This window comes from Falco biarmicus, chromosome 1 (assembly GCF_023638135.1).
Source record: "Falco biarmicus isolate bFalBia1 chromosome 1, bFalBia1.pri, whole genome shotgun sequence".
Lineage (NCBI taxonomy): Eukaryota > Metazoa > Chordata > Aves > Falconiformes > Falconidae > Falco > Falco biarmicus.
Window position 1 is genome coordinate 43,893,039 of NC_079288.1, and position 18,570 is coordinate 43,911,608.

General features: G+C 37.8%; 2 protein-coding genes across 2 annotated transcripts in view; one reads left to right on the plus strand and one right to left on the minus strand.

The window, feature by feature from the left end:
- The first annotated feature begins 586 nt into the window (after positions 1–586).
- LOC130148525 (3-oxoacyl-[acyl-carrier-protein] reductase-like) lies at positions 587–18,023 on the plus strand. Its single transcript, XM_056337227.1, is given in 8 exon segments — positions 587–608; positions 611–727; positions 1,314–1,422; positions 1,910–2,048; positions 4,175–4,391; positions 5,443–5,681; positions 13,769–13,962; positions 17,900–18,023. Coding segments are annotated over 5 exon segments (408 nt in total). The 3' UTR covers positions 4,196–4,391; positions 5,443–5,681; positions 13,769–13,962; positions 17,900–18,023.
- Positions 15,977–18,570, minus strand: part of LOC130148516 (palladin-like) — a 193,576-nt gene continuing 190,982 nt past the window's right edge. The window contains 1 exon segment of the mRNA XM_056337216.1: positions 15,977–18,173. Within this exon segment, the coding sequence (XP_056193191.1) occupies positions 18,001–18,173 (173 nt within the window). The 3' untranslated portion in view covers positions 15,977–18,000.

Sequence of the window (18,570 nt, forward strand, 5' to 3'; positions counted from 1 at the left end):
AAGGCAGAAACAAAAAAAGCTAGGGCTAGTGGTAAAGCATAGTATTATACAGTGTAACTTAGTATGAAAACATTGTAAATAAAATAGTATCAAATCATGCTCGCTGATGTTTGCAATGTGGTTGTTCAACACAGATACTTAGGATGGAGTGAGACCTTGAGGCTAAATAACTGTAGTACAAAAATAGTGCTTGTAAGAACAATGTAATTACAAATACTACCATTGGCTTTGAATAAAGAGCTGAATGATAAATTATGGCTTTTTTTATATATAAATCACATATTTCATCGACTGAACTGTTTTCATAACACTAGCATTGAAATGCTAGATTACATACATAATTTTTGCTAGTTCAGAAATCATGAAGAACTAACTTGCATTTGTAGAAGTGGTGTCTAACAGTGCAAGTATTATTATTTTTTTTGGTGTATACAAAATAAATCAGTAATTCTGTAATCTGGTATTGCAAAATGAAATGCTACACAATAATAAGGTCTGCGATGTTGACAAGAACAGTGGTTACTGTCTTGCTATACTAGACCTGAAAATTCATGGTGTATTTGCAATTTGTGAATTATTTTTGCAGATGGTCAAGGTTTGCGCCATTTTTGAGGATCACAAGGAACAGGAAAAGCTGTTGCAGTATCACTGGCACAGAAAGGCTGCCACCTGGCGATTATTGCTGGAAATCTGGAAGTAGCCCAAACCACTGCACGTAATCTTGGTGGTAAGTGTGCCGCATTGTGGTTATTTCTTCACTGTCCTGTGCTTAAGTAACCTGTAAAAGTGGTAAGTCATTAAATAAACTATTTTTTTATTTTTAAATAAACGTTGTTTAACTACATGAAAATGAAAATAAAGGCTGAGAAATTTGAAAGAAAAGCTGTATCAGTACAGTTAGGTTTTCACAAGATTCTTTTGGAAAGTTGTGTTACCTATTCTATCTGCAAGATAGGAATTGTAAGATGAAGGGAATTGTTCAAGGTCACAAGGAAGCGGTATGAACTGAGTCATCCTTGGCTCCTGACCGTGCCAGAACTGAGACCAGCCTGCCCATGAGGCATGAGCCTGCTCATGCTGAACTTCTGATTTCAAAAGGCCAAAAATATAAACCAAGAAATTGTGACATAACTAATACATCAATACTATACTTGAAAATTGTTCTTATTTAATTCTCTGGAGATTAAACGGGTTCCTCAAGTTATAACTAGTTCAACATCTGTTTTTAAAATTGAGTTATAAATTCTGAAGAATGTTTATGAATGGTGTACCATCTTTCACTATGATTATGACATGCCTTTATTTCAATACAGGAGGACACCTGGCACTTAGCTGTGATGTATCCAGCAAACAAGGATTTGAGGAGATGCAAAGGAAGTTAGGTCCTGTTGACTATTTGGTTAATGCAGCTGGGATTAACAGGTTAGTTATTTGTTACATAATTATATGTAATTCTAGATGACAGCATCTTATTGTAAGGTGCTAAGGGCCTTTGCATTTAGTAAGAGTATTATTAATGAGTGCATCTGAAAACAGTATTAAGCACTCACTGATATTTTGTTCCTGATGACAGTAGAATTCTAAGAGATGATACAGCTTTCACTGTAGTTTCTTCATTCCAAGTTTACGAGTTTCCTCTCTACTCCTCTTTCTTTCACTTTTCCCCCCTGAAGTGATACAAAACAGTGTTTGATACCTCTCTGCAAAGGAGGCTTTGTTGTCAGATGTATAACTAACTTTTTTCTTGCTCTGTGTCATCCTTGCAATGTCATCATTTTGAATGCTATAATGTATAGAACCATATAAATCCCTATTAATATCCCATTCATCGCTCACATTTTATTAGGAGTACATATGGTCACTGGGGTTGTTCATGGAGTTCTTTTGGGGTTTTTTGTCTGTTTGTTAGGGATGGTTTGTTACTGAGAACCAAGACTGAAGATATGATAGCCCAGATTCACACTAACCTTTTGGGAACAATGTTGACATGCAAATCTGCTGTAAAAAACATTATTCAACACCAGGGGGAGGTGCTATTGTCAATACAGGTAAGTTGCTTGTCTAATCCAGTGGAATTCAATGTACTAGTTTTCTAGAAAGCATTAGCAGGTGTAAGGTATTAAAATGTTACTTGTTATGATTAAATTTCTTTGTATTTAGACATTCTATATTTAGCGTTTCTTTATGAATGCTTATTCTTTTGTGTAATTTCAGCAACTTCTAAATGTAAACCCAGCTTGTTTCACTAATAAACACCTCAGAGTTTATATTTTATTGAAAAAATGATTTTACCATTCTTCATCAGCTCTTTCAGTAGCTAAATCTACTAACTGCTAGTTACTAGGAATCAAATAGGTACAGTTGGCTTGTTGGTTTTTTTGGGGTTGTTTTGTTTTGGTTTTTTCTGTGGGAGCATATGTTTTTAGAAAGCTTTTCATTTTACTCTCCTGCTGCCTGCTGATCAACATAATTATATGGATTCCACAAAAATTGCAGATAATTGAGGGATTTGCTTATCCCAGCATTAGGCTATAAAGTACACTTAGTAATAAATATACTTCTAATTCCTGTTCATGTAATCTCATTTTCCATTCCACATTTAAAATTACAAAGCTAGTACGAGGTTTCAAATTAGGCATTTAATCTTTTCTTCTCTTTGATGTTTCTTTATTTTAGGAAGTATTGTAGGACTTAAAGGCAACTCTGGTCAAAGTGTATATAGTGCTAACAAAGCAGGATTAGTTGGATTTTCACGCTCTCTTGCTAAAAAAGTAGCAAAAAAGCAAATTTGAGTCAACATGGTTGCTCCAGGTTAGTTTTGGCGAAATTGCTAGATCCTTGACTGTTGCAATACGTGCTCATCAAGAGCATTGGATATTTGCTGTACTCTGAATGTAACTTGAGACAAATGTCTATTATTTTCTTCAACCTTTGTAAGTAAATGCTTTAAATCTCTTTTTTTTTTTTTTTTTTCAATGTAAAGTGTAATACATTATTTTACAAAACCTTCAGTCTTCTTAAGGCAACACTGAGAAATTTGGAAGAGTGTGTCTACCTGTTCCTCTGTCCATTATTACAGAATAAATGTTTTGTGGTTTTTTCTTTGTTGCTCCTTCAAAACCTGCTGCCCTTGCAGATGGAAGTATTAGAACTAATTAGACCCTTGTCTCCTGCTAGAGGATGCTTCTTTGTTATTAGAAAAACATGAAAGACCACAAGAAGCTGGCATGAAAGCGTCCCTGTCTGTCCCTGTAGTAAAAGGAGAGAGTCTGGAAAGAAAGTTCAGTGAGGACAAGGCTGTGATTTCACAAGTTGATCTAGTCCAAGCAAACAACTGCCCTGAGGGAAAAATCCCTTCTGTCTTTTCTGACTTTTTCCACTCACAACTGTGTACTCTGCTGCTCACCTTGTGCTAGCTCTGATGCCTTTCAGACCTCTACATGAACCAGTTCACCTTGTGAACTAGGCAGGAAAAATACTTTTTATTGTTTAGTGAATTGAGCAGCTCACAGAAGGGTCCAGAGCAATCATAAAGGGGCAGAGTGGTACAGTAGAAAGCAAAACTGAGACTTTCGCTCTTGGTGGTACCTAGAAAGCAGATAAGATCAGCTGTTCATGAAACTGCAGTTTATGTGAAGAGCGGTAGGAAAACTGAATCCCAGATAACTGAAAATGTTAAAGAAATGTCCTTCAAAAATGTCAAGAAATATTATCTTCAAATGAGTGCTGTAATAGAAATTACGTAAGTGTTGTCGTAAGTTCTAAAATATAATGGAAACACTTGCAAGCTGTAGGGGTTTCTTGCCAGAGATTTTGTACTTGTGTTTTCATTGACAATGTTTTGGTGAAATGTGTGTATTTTGTCTTTCAGAAAATTGATACTAAATATGATTTTGGGACCCATTTTTAGTTATCTTTTTTTTTGATGGACTTCCATAGATCTCTGCATTTTGATTATTACATCAGTGCTTTCAAAACTAGAACACGTTATATTGGTTAGGTAAAAAATTGGTCTTAGCCATAAAATGATGTGGATTGACTTCTGAGACTTCGAAAAATGGTAGCTGATGTGGAATCCTAGTAGTAGATTTCACTTTGGAGGATTTCAGGGAAAATCCACTAGGGAAATATAGTTGAAGATTAGGTAACTCTTCAAATATCTCTCCTCTCTTAGGCTTTATTCACACAGGGATGACTGCTGATTTGGAAGAAGATCAGCTAAAGAAAGCAATTCTCCTCGGAAGATTTGGAGAGCCTTGTGAAGTTGCGCAAGCTGTTGTCTGTCTTCTGGAGTCCCCTTATGTTACAGGAGTACGCTAGTTGTGGATGGACGCTTGCAGCTTCTGACTTAACTAGTACCTTGAATAAGTACCTGCTTTACTGTCATGATGGTAATACATAAATGTATGCTAATTAAACGGAGAGGGGTGGAAATTGGTTGAAGATTGATGTATGTAATTGACTTGATATTAATTAGTCAGAGGAGAAATTCAGCGGTGGTAAAGTCCAGTGTGTATGTTTAGCTGCTGAAAGGGTCCATTTGGTATTACAAAGTCTGTATATATAACAATTTGAAAAAGATCTGGTTTTGGTATGGTGTAGCTTTAAATAACATGCTGGTACGTTTTTAAAGCATGATTTTTTTTATAAAGTCATGTTTTCCAATCAGGGATAGAGTGGAGATTTTTTTCTAAATACCATGTTACACAAGGCTAATAAAGTGCGGAGGCATGTTTATTGGTTGGCAGGTATGATTGCATCAAGTTTTTCATGTAGGGCAAAGACTATGAACTGCACAATTTTTTATTCTTATCAGTTAGTCCCTACAAAGTGGCAAGGAGTTTCCTTTTGGGTTTTGTTTGTTTGTAGCTAGCACCTACAAAGCTCAGAGCTTCTAGACCTTCAGCATAGCTGAATTGCCTTTAGGAGGTTTAATTATATGCAGTGTGTTTTTGTAAAGACAAAACCTGCTCAGTTCTGTTCTTGATTGTATGTACAGCACTCATTTAATCCAGTAGCACTTGCGTGTATACACTGAAGGACTGTGGTCACTGGAGTTGTTGACTCTGTATTCTGAGTTTGAGCTGCATGTACACCAGTGAACAGTACAGTTGCAGACATTGCTGCATAAAAGACTTTTCACTGACTCAGCATTTGTTCAGAAAACACTTCATCACTTCCAGAGTGTGAAGTCAAGGTATTTTGCACTACATCTTCTTGAACGCTTAGTTCAACTGTTATGATACTCTTTAATATGTATGTATAGTCAATAAAATAGTCATTTATTTTATTCAAAGCAGCTTTTGAAGCAGAGTAATTGTTCAGCTGTGAATGATCCTGAGTTTTCCTCTCTTGCTGAAAAATTACCAAAAATTTGACCTCAGGCGTTTCTGTTGAGATCAAGTAATTTTGGGTAATTGATGTTTTTTATCATCTCTGAAGGAAACCGTGGATGTGGTTTGGAACCTTCACTTCTTAGATCAAGCATTCATTGCATCATGATCCAGATGTTGATTCAGCTTCTGAAATTACTTCCCATCTTGGCACAAACCAAAGTACAGAAAGGAGATCTCACCGATGGTAACTTTGAATCTTTATAAAGTCTGAGATTTTCTTCGTTTGTGCAGCTGAGAGATTTTATCTTTGTGCCAGAAAACAGTGCGTGTTCAAGCTTCTGGCAGGTATGTATTGAGAAATAATCCAAGGAATGGTTGTATATTCAGGGGATTTTACAGTTGGTTGTGTAACTCACTTTGGAATATAAAATACTGCTAAAGGTAGTCCTTTCAGGAGTCCTTACTGTTATATCTTTGTAGAGAGGTGGCATTTGCTGGGAAAAGTTATGTCATATGTATCTTTGCACTGAAAATGTAATTGCTAATTAATACTTTCTTTTTGATAGAAGGAATTGGTTAAACAGTAGATGAATTTTTTTCCGAGGGTGCTGAAGGTGAAGGACAGCAGTTACTCCCGTTTTTACTAGTCAGGTAGTAATATGTCCATAACTTGACTAATGCCCATACCTGTCCTTGGTATTTCACAGGCAAAGCCTGTGTGACATATCTTGACCAGAGGCCAAACTTAGAGAGGCTAGAAACAATTCCCTCTTAGTGCGTTCTGTCCCTAATTATTATTATCCCTTGTTTTGTTGGGTAAGGGAACTGTTAAGTAAGTTATTAACAGTGCCATTTTTAGTTTATATTTGTGTGAGAATATATTTTTATTCTCAAAAGAATCTCAGCATGTGTTAAATATTCTTTTTAAAAAATACATCCTATGTTTTTATTACTGCTGTTGCTATAGAACCAGTCTGAAGTGTTGGTAGCCTTAAAATAATTTTTAAAAAGGCTTCCCCACCCACCCCACCCCACCCCTTCAAAATGGTAAATTAGAACTGAAAACTAGTTAAAAACCATAATCCATTTCAGTGTTTACTGTGTACATCTACTCTAAGAAGTAATACCTGTTTGTCAGACTAGGGTAAGAAGTTCTTACATCTTTGTAGAAATACTCTGTGATGTATGGGCCAATGTCAGACATGTTTGTCTGTCTGGCCTGGTGGGATGTCTCAGAAAGCGAAGCAGTGAATGCATGGGGTAGGTAACAGGTCAGGTGTGTGGTGATGCCTCCTTAGAAGACTGTTGTACCTCCAGCAGTTTGTGATTGGTATGTTTGAATCTGCCATGTGATAGCTCTGGTTGAGGCCTGCAGGTTCTTACATTGGATGAGACATTGCAACAGCCATCTTGCGCTCTCTTGGTGAGGCTCCTGAATTTGTAGACCTCTGTGGTGTCCTGCCTGCCTCAGTTGTTTCTGTTTCAGGCTGAAGAGTCTTATTTCTTTTAGTTGCTTGTTGCTGGAAAGCTCTTTTGGACTTTACATAATTTTTGTTGTCCTTTGCTTTACTTTTTGAGCTTCTCAGGGAGGAACAGGTAGAACTGCTTGCAACATTCACTGTGGACTTACCTAAAAAAAACCGCGGATGATTTATGTTTTGTTTTATACTGTTGCCAAAAATGTTGCCTAATATTTTTGCCTTTTCCTAACCATTGCACTTATGTTTTCAGAAGCTATGTAAGAAAAACTCAGTTCTGAATAATTAATGTTCAGCTTGGAATCCATTTCCTTATATATGTATTTAGGTCTTTTTTTTGTATTTTCCCCAGTGTCAATTGTTCTAATTTATGTACAGTGAATTTAGTCTGCTGTTTTAACACCTATTTCCTCAGTGAAATAGTTCTGCAATTTTTTTGTTTAATTCCTTTATCCCTTTATTAATTTGAGTTACTTAGAGTTAGAGGACTATACAGTGGGCTTTAGAAATTGCTGTTTCAGAACCCTCACCAATTGGTTGTACTTTGCTAGCCCCAGCATAGGTGCCTGTGGTGGTCTGTTGGCAATCCATGTTCTTAGGAAAGAACAACTCCCTCTCTCTTCTATCTTTAAACAACTTACTGATATGACAGCTTCTTCTCCTGGCAGCACATCATCTTTAATGGTTTTTGGCAAGGGAATGTGTCAGATACTCTCGTCTCTTTTTAGTCTTTAGAAAAACTCTAAAATGTTTATTGAACGTGACTTTCCTTTGCAAAGCAACTCTGACTTTCCTCAGTATGTTTATCCAGTTGTTTTCATGGCTTTAGAACAATTTCTGTCAGTTTGCTATGTACAGAAAAATGCAATAAGTCTGTAGTTCCCTAGATCCCTCTGGAACCTCTTCTTAAAACACAGGTGATCCTTCCACCCTTTGAATTCCCAAAAGCCTGCTGTCACTTTTGCCAGCTTCCAGTCATTTGATAATTAGGCAGTTTCAACCCAGACCTTTCACACTGGAGTTACTTGCTTTCTTAAAAACTTAGGGAGCGATAGTCCCCAGCTGTTTTTCACTCTTTCCTCGTAACCTCTTCTTACATATTGCTCTGAGGGGCAAAACCTTCAACAAGTTGCCTGTAGACGTTCTGCTCAAGTTCCTGCATGGTACCAAAAACTGATTTAGGTTTTTGTTCAGAGGTTGGAGATATTTTTTTCTGTGACCTTCCCTTCCCTGAGCACTTTACTCTTTATTTTGATCATCTGTTTTCCTTATTCAGGGGCGGTTCGTGTTCCCAAGGTGGTGTTTAGTGTGTATGCACTTCTGCAGATTGTTCCTCTACACTCTGATCTGTCTGTAAATTTTACATTCAGTGACAGATTCCTTTTGACTGCTAAAGTTAGACTGCTGGTTTTACAAAGGTTGACTTTTAAATTCTAGTAGCTTTTAATCCATACCAGCTTCCCCCTCCCCACAAATAAAGTTTAGACATGTGTATTTAAAGTTATCATACTGAAGTTCAGTGCATACAATCTTAGTGTTGTCATCAACCTTGCACCTTAATTCTTTTGACTTGTCTTTTTGGTTTCATTAGCGTATTTCCTTATGTTGCTCCTTTTTTATGGAAGTCTACAGTACTGGACTCAGTCAATATTTTTGCAGAAATAGAAATTACCATCACAAAGCCAGTCTTTGAAAATAGCGTTTTGACTCAGGTCTTGTATGCTCCTGGGGATTGCAGCCAAAGTTAGGTGGCCCTGATTTGCTGCATTAAAAAAATGTGTGAAAACAGTGATCTTGGCATCTTCAGTGTGACATTTATCCAACCTGCTGGTTAGTGCTGCCTTTCATTATAGTGACATTGCTGGCCTTCTAGTCCTTGGATAGCATAGCTACTGCCATAGTCTTAGTTGTGTGGGTGATAATATTGCCTAACAACAGAGTTTACCTTATTAGGCCTGGAAATTCCAATGTGATTTGTTGAGGTTTATATATTGATATTTGGTTTTATGACTTTCCTATATATTTTGTACCAGTATTTTGCTTATTTGTCTTCCAGTGTGTCTGTTACGTCACTGTCCTTGAGTAAAAACAGACGTTTTTAGACCTCTTGTGCTGCTAGCTTTTATGCCAAACTGTATAGAAATGTTCTGGGTTTTTTTGCTTGTGGGTGTTCTTGAGTAGGACTGTGTGATTGTTACCATGGTTTCTCAATTGAATTTTGAAAATTTCGGTCCACTGTCTTACTAGGAATACAAAGTTTCTGTAATTCTGTTCCTAGTGGAAGTGACAGCATGTGGTCTTACTTGTCTGATGTTTCTCCACCTGCTGTATTGCTTAAAACTCTCCTATAATATTTCAAGTGCCAACATCTTCCTACTTCTTTGATTGTGTTTGGTGGTTTTTTTTGTTCAGAATGAAGTATTTTACAAATTCCCACTACTCCATATTTCTGCTGTTCCTGAAGAATCTCTGCTCCTCTTCCTGCAACTGTGTTTTCAGGCATGCATTGGAACTTTGCCTCATCATCTAGCTTTGGGAGCACTTTAAAGATGACTGCTATCCAGATCTGGCCTTCAACTTACACTATGTTTTATTCCAGATCTTTCTCCCACCCCAGCCCATGTCACTTGTACCTGTGTGGCCTTTCACCACCTCCCCAGAATTTCTAGAGACCATCAAGGCATGTTGTGTTTTTGCAGCTGTCACTTAACTCAGCATGCAGTCCTTTTGTACAGCAGCCCCCTTTCTGACTTATCCATAGTCATTGCTTTAGTATTTTAACTCAGCTGGGTTCCTGCTTCAGAAAGGATATGCTCACTGAAAGGAGATTGTGTATTGCAGTATTTACTCATTTATATGTGCCCTACCTTGTCACTGCCAAGTTAGGAAACCTAAAGCTGTTCTTCTGTTGACTTTACATTTGATTTAGTTTAAACTTTATAGGTAGTGTGATTTGCATGTTCTGGGCTTTAGTTGGAGCACGTTGTAGGCCTAGCAAGTTAATTATTTTGCATCTCTATTTTCTTGCTGTTTGGGAAGATGTTGGACTACTCTTGTTGTGTTATTCTTTTCTCCTAGGTAGGTCATTGGAGCCTTACTTCTGCTTCTTATAAGTGTGTTTGTAACTTACAACTTGCTGTAGTTAGTCTTTATCTGCTTCTGAGGCATATATTGCAATTGATGGGCTAAGTGGGAATTTTGAGCAAGCTGCTCTGGTGGAAGGTGTCCTTGCCTACGGCAGGGGAGTTGGAACCAGATGATCTTCAAGGTCTCTTCCAACCCAAACTGTTCTATGGTTATCCTCAGTAGAAGTTTCTAGCAGGACACGGAAGATGCTGGTGTGGTGGTGGTGGGTTTGTTTTTATTGAAAAAAACAAACAGCTCTAAGTAGGAGCTATCACAAGGAACAGCTTTTGCAGACTTTCTGTTACAGTAACAGAAGTATATAAAGCTTGCAGAGTTAGTGTGTGGGGAGCGAGTTAGTGCTACTTCCCATGGAGAGATTTCATTTTGGCCTCCTGGGGGCAGTCTGTCCTAAGGCATTATTATATTGGCCATGATTTGGTTAGCGTATTTACGTAGTTTTCGGGAAGTGGAGCTGCCTGTGTAGGTACAAAGTTGATAGCTGGCATTGCTGTTACCGGTTTTGTAAAATCCAAATCCATGTATCCTGAGCTATTTGGGGACCTAAGGCATGACTTTTAAAGACCGAAAGGTATTCAGCATTTAGTTCAGTGAAACTTGGGTAGAAAGTAGATATTTAAGTCCCAGCGTTCAAAATCTCTTTGGGATGTTGCAATTATGTGACTTTTTTGGTTGGTTTTGTTTTTGAAGCATAGTGTAGTTAATTTACATAAAGCTAATGAAAACGAAACTTCTCAAGACCGGGTACACCTGCTTAATTAGGGTAATCAATCAGTGTTTGAAAAGACGGCAAATGTGGTGATGGAGAAAGTCTTTAAAGAGCATTGGCTGTGCTTATTGCCTGAAGAAGTAAGGACTCTGCTGAAGCCCCAGATTACATTTTATTCTTACCCACAATTTCAGACCATGTGCTGAAGGCTCCTTTTTGCTGTAGGTATGTCTGTTGAGTTAGTTCGTAACAAATATTACCTCTGCTTTGTCAGACGTCTTTAGATCAGCATGACTATGACCACAACAACTGCTCTAATACTTTATGCTCCTATTTTTCATATTAACAGCTCCTATCTGTTAAGATCTGGGACATTTTTGTTCATTTCATATAATACAATACTGAAACCTACAGTTGTGTTTTTCTCTTTTTTTTTTAAATCCAACTCTACTGGTTTTTTTCCTCCTTTTATTCCTTTGGCTACTTGGCGGTTTGGTAAAAAATTGGCAGTTTGGGTGTGATGATGTTAAATGTGCTGAGACAACATATAAGTAAAAGCCACCAAATCTTTCTTGGTGTCATTATATGCATGTTAGGATAATGTCAATGGAGCGTGGGAGCAGATGTCACTGAGCTCACACCATCTGAGCAGACAGCTGTGGTGGGTGTCACTGTTTCCCAGCCTGCTGACTGACTGTGGAGGTGGCTTTGCATGTGTCACATATTGCCGTGTTTGAAATTATTGCATTATTTTGAAGAGTTCGTTTAGAAACAAGTGCAAGCTGATGATATGGTATTGCTGAAGTATGTTCGTGAAGCAGTTTGATGTTTTGTGAATTATAACTTGCAGGTACTTCTGATGCTAAATGGACTGAGTGCACATTGCACTTATATGTTGAAGGCTGTGTTGTAAACAGATCTCTGCCTGTATGTTGAAGACCTGTCAAAAGGTCTAAGTAACAGTGTTTTAATTCCTGCTGCTGTTGGTGTGACTTTTCATGCTATTTTTTCAGGTAGTTGGTACATTTCTACTGAAAACTTGCTGTAATCCTAGAGAAAAGAAACAATATAGCCATTGTGTGTGTTTTGTACAGATGCTGTTTAGTGTGCATATATGATTTTGTGATGGTGAGACAGCTCCGCTAGCAGTAGACCAGAACTGCATCTGTGCTCTGCAGGTTCTTGTAGCTCTTTTGTTGAAAGGCATATAGAACAGAGAGCACCTGTAGTTCTGTAGTTCACCATAATTTTTCAGGACACCAGAGTGGAGGTCATGCTACACAGTGAAGCCGTATTCAGTTGATCTGTAAAGATTAGATTAGTGAGGTTGATTTACTTACATGATTTTGCAAAGCTGTTTACTAAGTTTTCTGTAAAATCTTTGTTTCTATTAGCACCATGGCACCTTTCTTACTAATGCTGTATTATCTGGCTTCCCGTAATGCTTCTCACGAGCCTGTATCTCTCATTGATTAATTAAGGTGGTGCCTTTACATTTGGGGGAGAAGCAAGTATACTAGACTACTAATATGAGGTGAATTTTGTTCGTAAGAAATTATTTATTCCAACATATGCAGCTGAAGCTGTCTGTGAAGAGGCACTTGCATTGCCAAAGTAATAAACTTAGCTTTGCCTCTAAAAAGGACAATCCATTTGAGCTCCCCTTGCTGTATTATCCTTTGTAATTAGGAACTGTATTTCTGCTGTACTAACTGCTAATTAATGCTTTGCTATGTCACCTTTCTCTGACTTCCACATTGAGCTCAGCCACACTTACTGCGAGTTCAGTTCTGAATTTTGACTTGACATCTGTCAAAAGCAGCCAAGACAACTCTGAAGTGAGGGCGGTGGAGGCGTGCTGATCATCAACACTTTTTTCCCTGCTTAAGGTGCTGTGTTCCTTTTGCTTCACCTTAGGCTTGGTTACTGACGTCCTAGTCCTTGGAGTCAGGGATCGGAAACACTGTGACGCTCTATTCTTAGGATATATAGGCTGGCCTGAAATTAATTTTTTTAGAATGATAGTTAACTAGCAGTAGCTGTGCCTTTTCTTATAACCGTTATTACATGTTGCAAGAAAGCACTAATAATCACAAATTAAAATTTTGTTCTGCTTTTATGGTGTTGGTTGTGTAATGGATTTGCTGCTCAGAAAAAGCCTAAAAAATAATTTTAAATTACTTCATTCTTTCTATTAAGATTTTTAACTATGTTATGCTTTTTTTTTTTTTTATGCTCAGGACACTGAGGAAACAACAGCCTATTTTAGATTTTGAAATCTACATTATGTAATTATGCTTTTTCTCCTAGTAGAAAGTAGATCTGGAACTTTACGAACTGAAACATGAAAGCTGCTGCTGGTACCTTACCTGAAATGACATCTTTCACATACAGTTCAAGGTCTTTGAATTTACTAGCAATTGTGCTGATAGAAGAATTACATCAGATTTTAGGTTTTTGTTTATTACACGTTATTAAACAAGAATTGGTAAACAATCAGAGACTGTACAGCTGAAGTTAATACAGAATTTAAGAAAAATGAAACATTGTGGATTAGCAGGGTATTATGAAAATGTTCAGTGAATCTGATTCTGAAGTATTGTAGGAAGAAGTGAGTTAGTATGTTAGTAAGACAGAATTGTGCATTATACTACAAAACAGTGTGGTAAACAGGTTTTCTTTTAGACCTGTACTTTCCTGCAGTTGCTCAGACAACAGCTGCAGGTAAAAGGCATCTCCAAAATTCACTAGTTCTTAATCTGCAGTAGAACAGAGGTGTGTTGCCTGTTGCGTGGGAAGTCTTATCTTACAAGGTGTTTTCAACACCTTTTGCAGTAGCTTGGAAAGGTCCTGTCCTTGGCAATGTCTTTTTGTACCCTTACATCTTTGTAGAAATACTCTGTGATGTCTGGGCCAAGAGCTGGCTGGGAAAAGCCTGACGAGATGTTGCATTGTATGTTTAACAGAACAGTTTCAGGCAAAAAACCCCCACTCTAATCCATTCAATGTGATGAGATTTGTAGAGCTCCTGCTGTAAATGATGTAATCGTTTTGAGTAGTGGCCATGTGCTGTTATTTTTCTCTCCTTTCTTGTTCTGCAGCTGTTTCTGGACCACTTAAAACTACTTCAGAACTAGGAAGTGACAGCAGCTGCAAGACTTGGCCCTCCCCCAGGGTTTACCTGTTGTACTGCAGTTGGTTCCTAAAGCAAAAAAATTCTCTTTCCTGCTGGTGTTAGACTGAAGTTCATTCATCAATTGTCCTCTCTATAGCTGCTGAAGTCATTGCTGTACAGGTACCGTTGCTGGTAGTCTGGCTTTTTTGCTCTAAGCGCGAGCTAAGCGTTATGTTGCAAGTGCCAACATTTTTATTAGAGATTCGGTGCAGTATGAGATTATTTTATGTATTAATTACTTCTGTAAAGAGACTGTGGCTTAATTCCGATTTCGAGTCGCAAGCTTTAATACATGTTAAAGAATACTGTGTGCTGTCTGGAGTAAATGGTAAATTTCTTGGGGCAGGGTATGTGTTTTCATCTGCCTGATGTGTATTATGTGCTCACAGTTCTGCTCAAACAGGAAAACTCTGCATGGGGAGGGCTTTTTCTTGCCACCAGCTCAGGAGAATGAGCTAAATGTACATGCACAGGGCAGAATTTGCTGACATCTGATTTGTGAGGCAGTGAATCAGGTCTGTTGTCAGCGTGCATAATCTGAGCAGGCGTTTCCAGTCCATGCATTAATCGATCTGTACTACACCGTGTGGGTTTGGCAGCCGGGCTGTACAGCCAGAGCATGCAGCCGATCCCCTCAGCATCATGACATGATGGATAATACGATCTCATGAAGTACTTACATATTACATCCATTTGGGCTGCTTGCAGAGATAAGGAAGTAGTTGTCCATATGTGGGGAATCCAGGCATTTATTACCATACAACCGAAGGGAATTAAAAGGGCCTTTGAAAGTGGCAATACAGAAAGAAACCATGATTTTATAAGCCAGTTTCGAACTGGACTCTAGTTTGGTTTTGATCCCCAGTTGGTGGTGATGGGGGAAAATAAAAAGGGGTGTGTGTTAAGTAATTGTTGCTGTTGTTGTGAAGTTGCAGGATAAAGGCATCATGTGTTAAGGTACACCACCAGCTGAACAAACCTTCATGCCTGTGGAATTTTGCACCTCACTATTGACACTCTTGACAGAGGTTTCTGTCATCATCCTGAATGCAGCTGCATCGAGTCTTCGATTGCTTTGAATACACTTGGGCTGATCAGCTTCCTAAAGAATTTTAAGTCTTTCCATAGCCAAACCTGAAGTCTTGCAAAAAGTTAGGACTTCTTGTTTTAGTCCTACAAAATGATAAAAGTAAAGTACACTTTCAGGTCGTACTGTCTGTCTTTGGAGGGAGATTAAACTTCTGAAAATTACTTTGATGCTTCCAAGAACATCAGATTTTTGGCTTGAAAAGTATGTCATTTTCTTGTGCCACGCTTCTATCTCTGAATTTGTAAACCTAAACAGTCCCAGTAACTAAGCAACAGCACAGCTGAATGTTTTCATAAAAACAATGTTGCTGCTTAGAGATGTGATTTAGTACTTAAGTGTGTGTCTGTACATATATACAGAGGCAAAAAGTGATGATGACCTCATCTTAAGCCAGCTCACAAGAGCAGTTGCAGTTTTTTAGTCTCTAAGCCAAAGATAAATTTACTGTACGCAGACAGAACTCCATTGACTCAGTTGCAGTATCACCATTAATGTCAGTACTCAATTGCTGAGATAATTGTTTGTGGTAATCAACACTTGAAAAGTAAACCTAGAAGAAAAAACACTTATCTTGCATCTTTCCTGGTGTCTGCACAGAAAGGAAAGAAGGAGAAGCTAGCTTACATGCAGGATTTTACAAGTAAAGTTTAACATTTCATTTTTAAAATTTTGATACTGCCTTGTTAGAAGACTGTTCTTAAATGAAAATTTAACAGTACTTTGACCGTGCCTTTTACTTGGAATCAGTTGTGATGTTGTGTTGTGATTACTAGGCATGGAAGATAGACCTGCGTATTTTCTAACCTATTTTAAAAAAGTATATTCAAGTACTTTTATTTGGCAGAAGTTTCTCGGAACTTACGGGCCATGTTCCTCTGTTTTGTTTGAACAAGATTCTGGGTCAGAAGCAGAGTATTCTAATAAATTCTAGTAATTTTTAGACGCTGCATATAGCCCTCATTTCATCTGTATGCATAATACATAAAATTTTTACATCTTACACTTGCAGGCTTGTACTGAAACAGTCTTTACCAGATGGAAAACTTTCTATTTGTGTAATATTTATTGATGTTAAACCCACATTATATCAGCACAACAATCCCAAGTAATGATAATACATTTTTTTTATAAATACAATTAAAAGGTGGCAAAATAATGCTAGTGAAGCTAAACAAAAAAGTTAATTAGCATGTCACAGTCAAGAAAAATTTGGCAAATGATATGACATACTTCTAGAATAGAATCAGATTATTCCCAGATGACAGACTATGACGTTAATCTAGATTAACGATCCCCATACCTGGTCACATCCTGCACCAGAATAGTACTACCTTATGTGCTAAAGTTTATTAGTCACTAAAAAAACAAAACAAACTTTGTGTACTTACAAAGCAATACATGTATAGCAGTAATGCAATATATGGTGTACACAATTACAAAATAATAAAAAAACCCAAACAACCTAAGTACAGGACTTCTGAATAACTGAACTGAGATAAAAGATTTCAACACTTTTATTATAAATAATGAAAGATACCATATATGTGCTTCATATAAGGAATACAGTGTTTTCCTTTCATAGCAAAGTATCGTAGCTCGTACCATCAAATGCTCATTTTTCTTGTCAGGCCTAGTAATTCTTCCATCCCTCTCTCCCCTTCATCTGAAATCCATTTGGTTCTAATTTAAAACTACCTAGTCAGGTCTGACTTAGGTGGGGCTCCAGTTTGATGTGGGTTTGCCTTGCATTCTGAAAGTAGCCTTTGGGCTTTTCATCTACGGCGCACAGACTCTACCCATTAAAAGAGCTGTCATTTGCCTACAGTCAGAAGAAAAAAACCCACCAAAACCTACCAGAGACATGTGCTATGTTAAGGAAAAAAAGAAAAAAGGCGCACAAATTTGATGGTGTTTGTGTCCATTTTCTTTTTCTACCTCCTCAGATCTGCAAGCTTTTCACCTGTGGCGTATCCTTGTCATTTAAATTTATATTGCAGTCTCAACCCATTTTTCACTTACTATACATTTCCTTAAATCCTCATACACATTACACAAGCTTTAAGCAGTCAAACGTCCCATACATACACTCCGTAGTTTTCAGCTCACCTTAGAATTCCAGATTCTTGAATGGGAGTATGAGGAGGCTACAGAGTGTCTTCAGGAAATCCACAGATTTTTCTATGGTTTCAACCTCTTGCCCTGTCCCACTCCCACCTCTTGCAGTAACCTACTGCGGTGGTTCATACTGTCGGCATTTTTTTTCCCATCTAGTTACCAATATTCATAGTCTGGAATAGACTGTTCTTACACGTCATCTCTTTTTTCTTCATTATCTTGAAAAGGTTAAATTACTTATGCTTAAACCGTCTTTGCTGTATGTTTGTAAGTAAGCCTCCCCATCGATGGCAAGAGGGAAAAATAAGAGTAAATTTAAAATTACCATGTTGATGTTGCTTTATAGAGTTGTCCATACTAACAGCATTTAAGGCAAGATATTTTTTCAATGTAGAATAGAAGGCACTTCACAGAGATACAGCATTTGCTTACGTTTCTCTTCCTTGTCCCTTCCTGTTTTATTCTTACAGTATTGCACTTGTTCATTGTAGCTATCAGAATGCATTACCACTTTAGAAGTCTAGATAATGATACATTCCAATTTTCTTTGTGATCTAATGGCCTCAAGTAAAACATCTTGCACCATTGAGGTTGTAGCATCTACTTACTGCTTACGAAGGCATGTAGTGATAAATAGTGTTCTCTTCTGAAAAATCTCTCTGATGTATCTTGGCCTTTATGAAAAGGGCTATTCGTAAGAGCTGAAGCAACTCAGGTATAAGGAACTGGTGAATGTGATTTGTTGTGCAGTGTGTACATTTCTATTAATAATCTACCTATTTTTCTAATTTGGTATAATGAATAAGGAATATATGGTTATTGTTGTTTGTTGTCTATCTTTTGTACTTGGAGGTGTCTGCCTTTGCATAAAGTGACATAGGAGCATCATTGGTCAAGGCAATGGCTTTCAGTGTTTCTGCTTTGAAAGAAAATGATGGAAGCGGCAGTTGAATCTACAGATCATCGCTCTCTACCAAGCCAGACTGCATTGTCAGGTGGACTGGATTTGCTTCAGGCTGGAAAGCTGCTTTGATGTCTAGTCCTTGGTCACAAAGTGCAGCGTATCGGCTGGCTGAGGGCCGCACCTTCTTTGGCTTGGTTGTCTGAGGTGGTTGTTGCCACTGAGCTACAGATTAAAAAGGAAGGAAAAAATGTTAGCCATCTTGAGCGGTGCAACAAAGCATGGCCAGATGCACAATCAATCCTTTGTAAAGGAGATAGTAATTTATGAGCAGCGGAAAACCATTATATCAAAGGTAAGTTTGTTTCATTTCTGTGTTTTGTGGTTTGTTTTTTTTTTTCCTCAGCATCTATTTTCACCTTCAAACGTGTAAGTAAAAACAATAGTGTCTCTGTTTGTTACTTTGCCTTTTTGGCATTGCTTTCTACCTTTCCTTGTGTCACTGAGAAGGGCAACAGCAAGGGGATTGTTTCCATGTGCTCATGTTGCAGTCACAGGCCCATTCAAGGGTTATTTGTTGTATATGAAAGGAAATAGTCTGGTTGCCATTGCCACCCCTTGG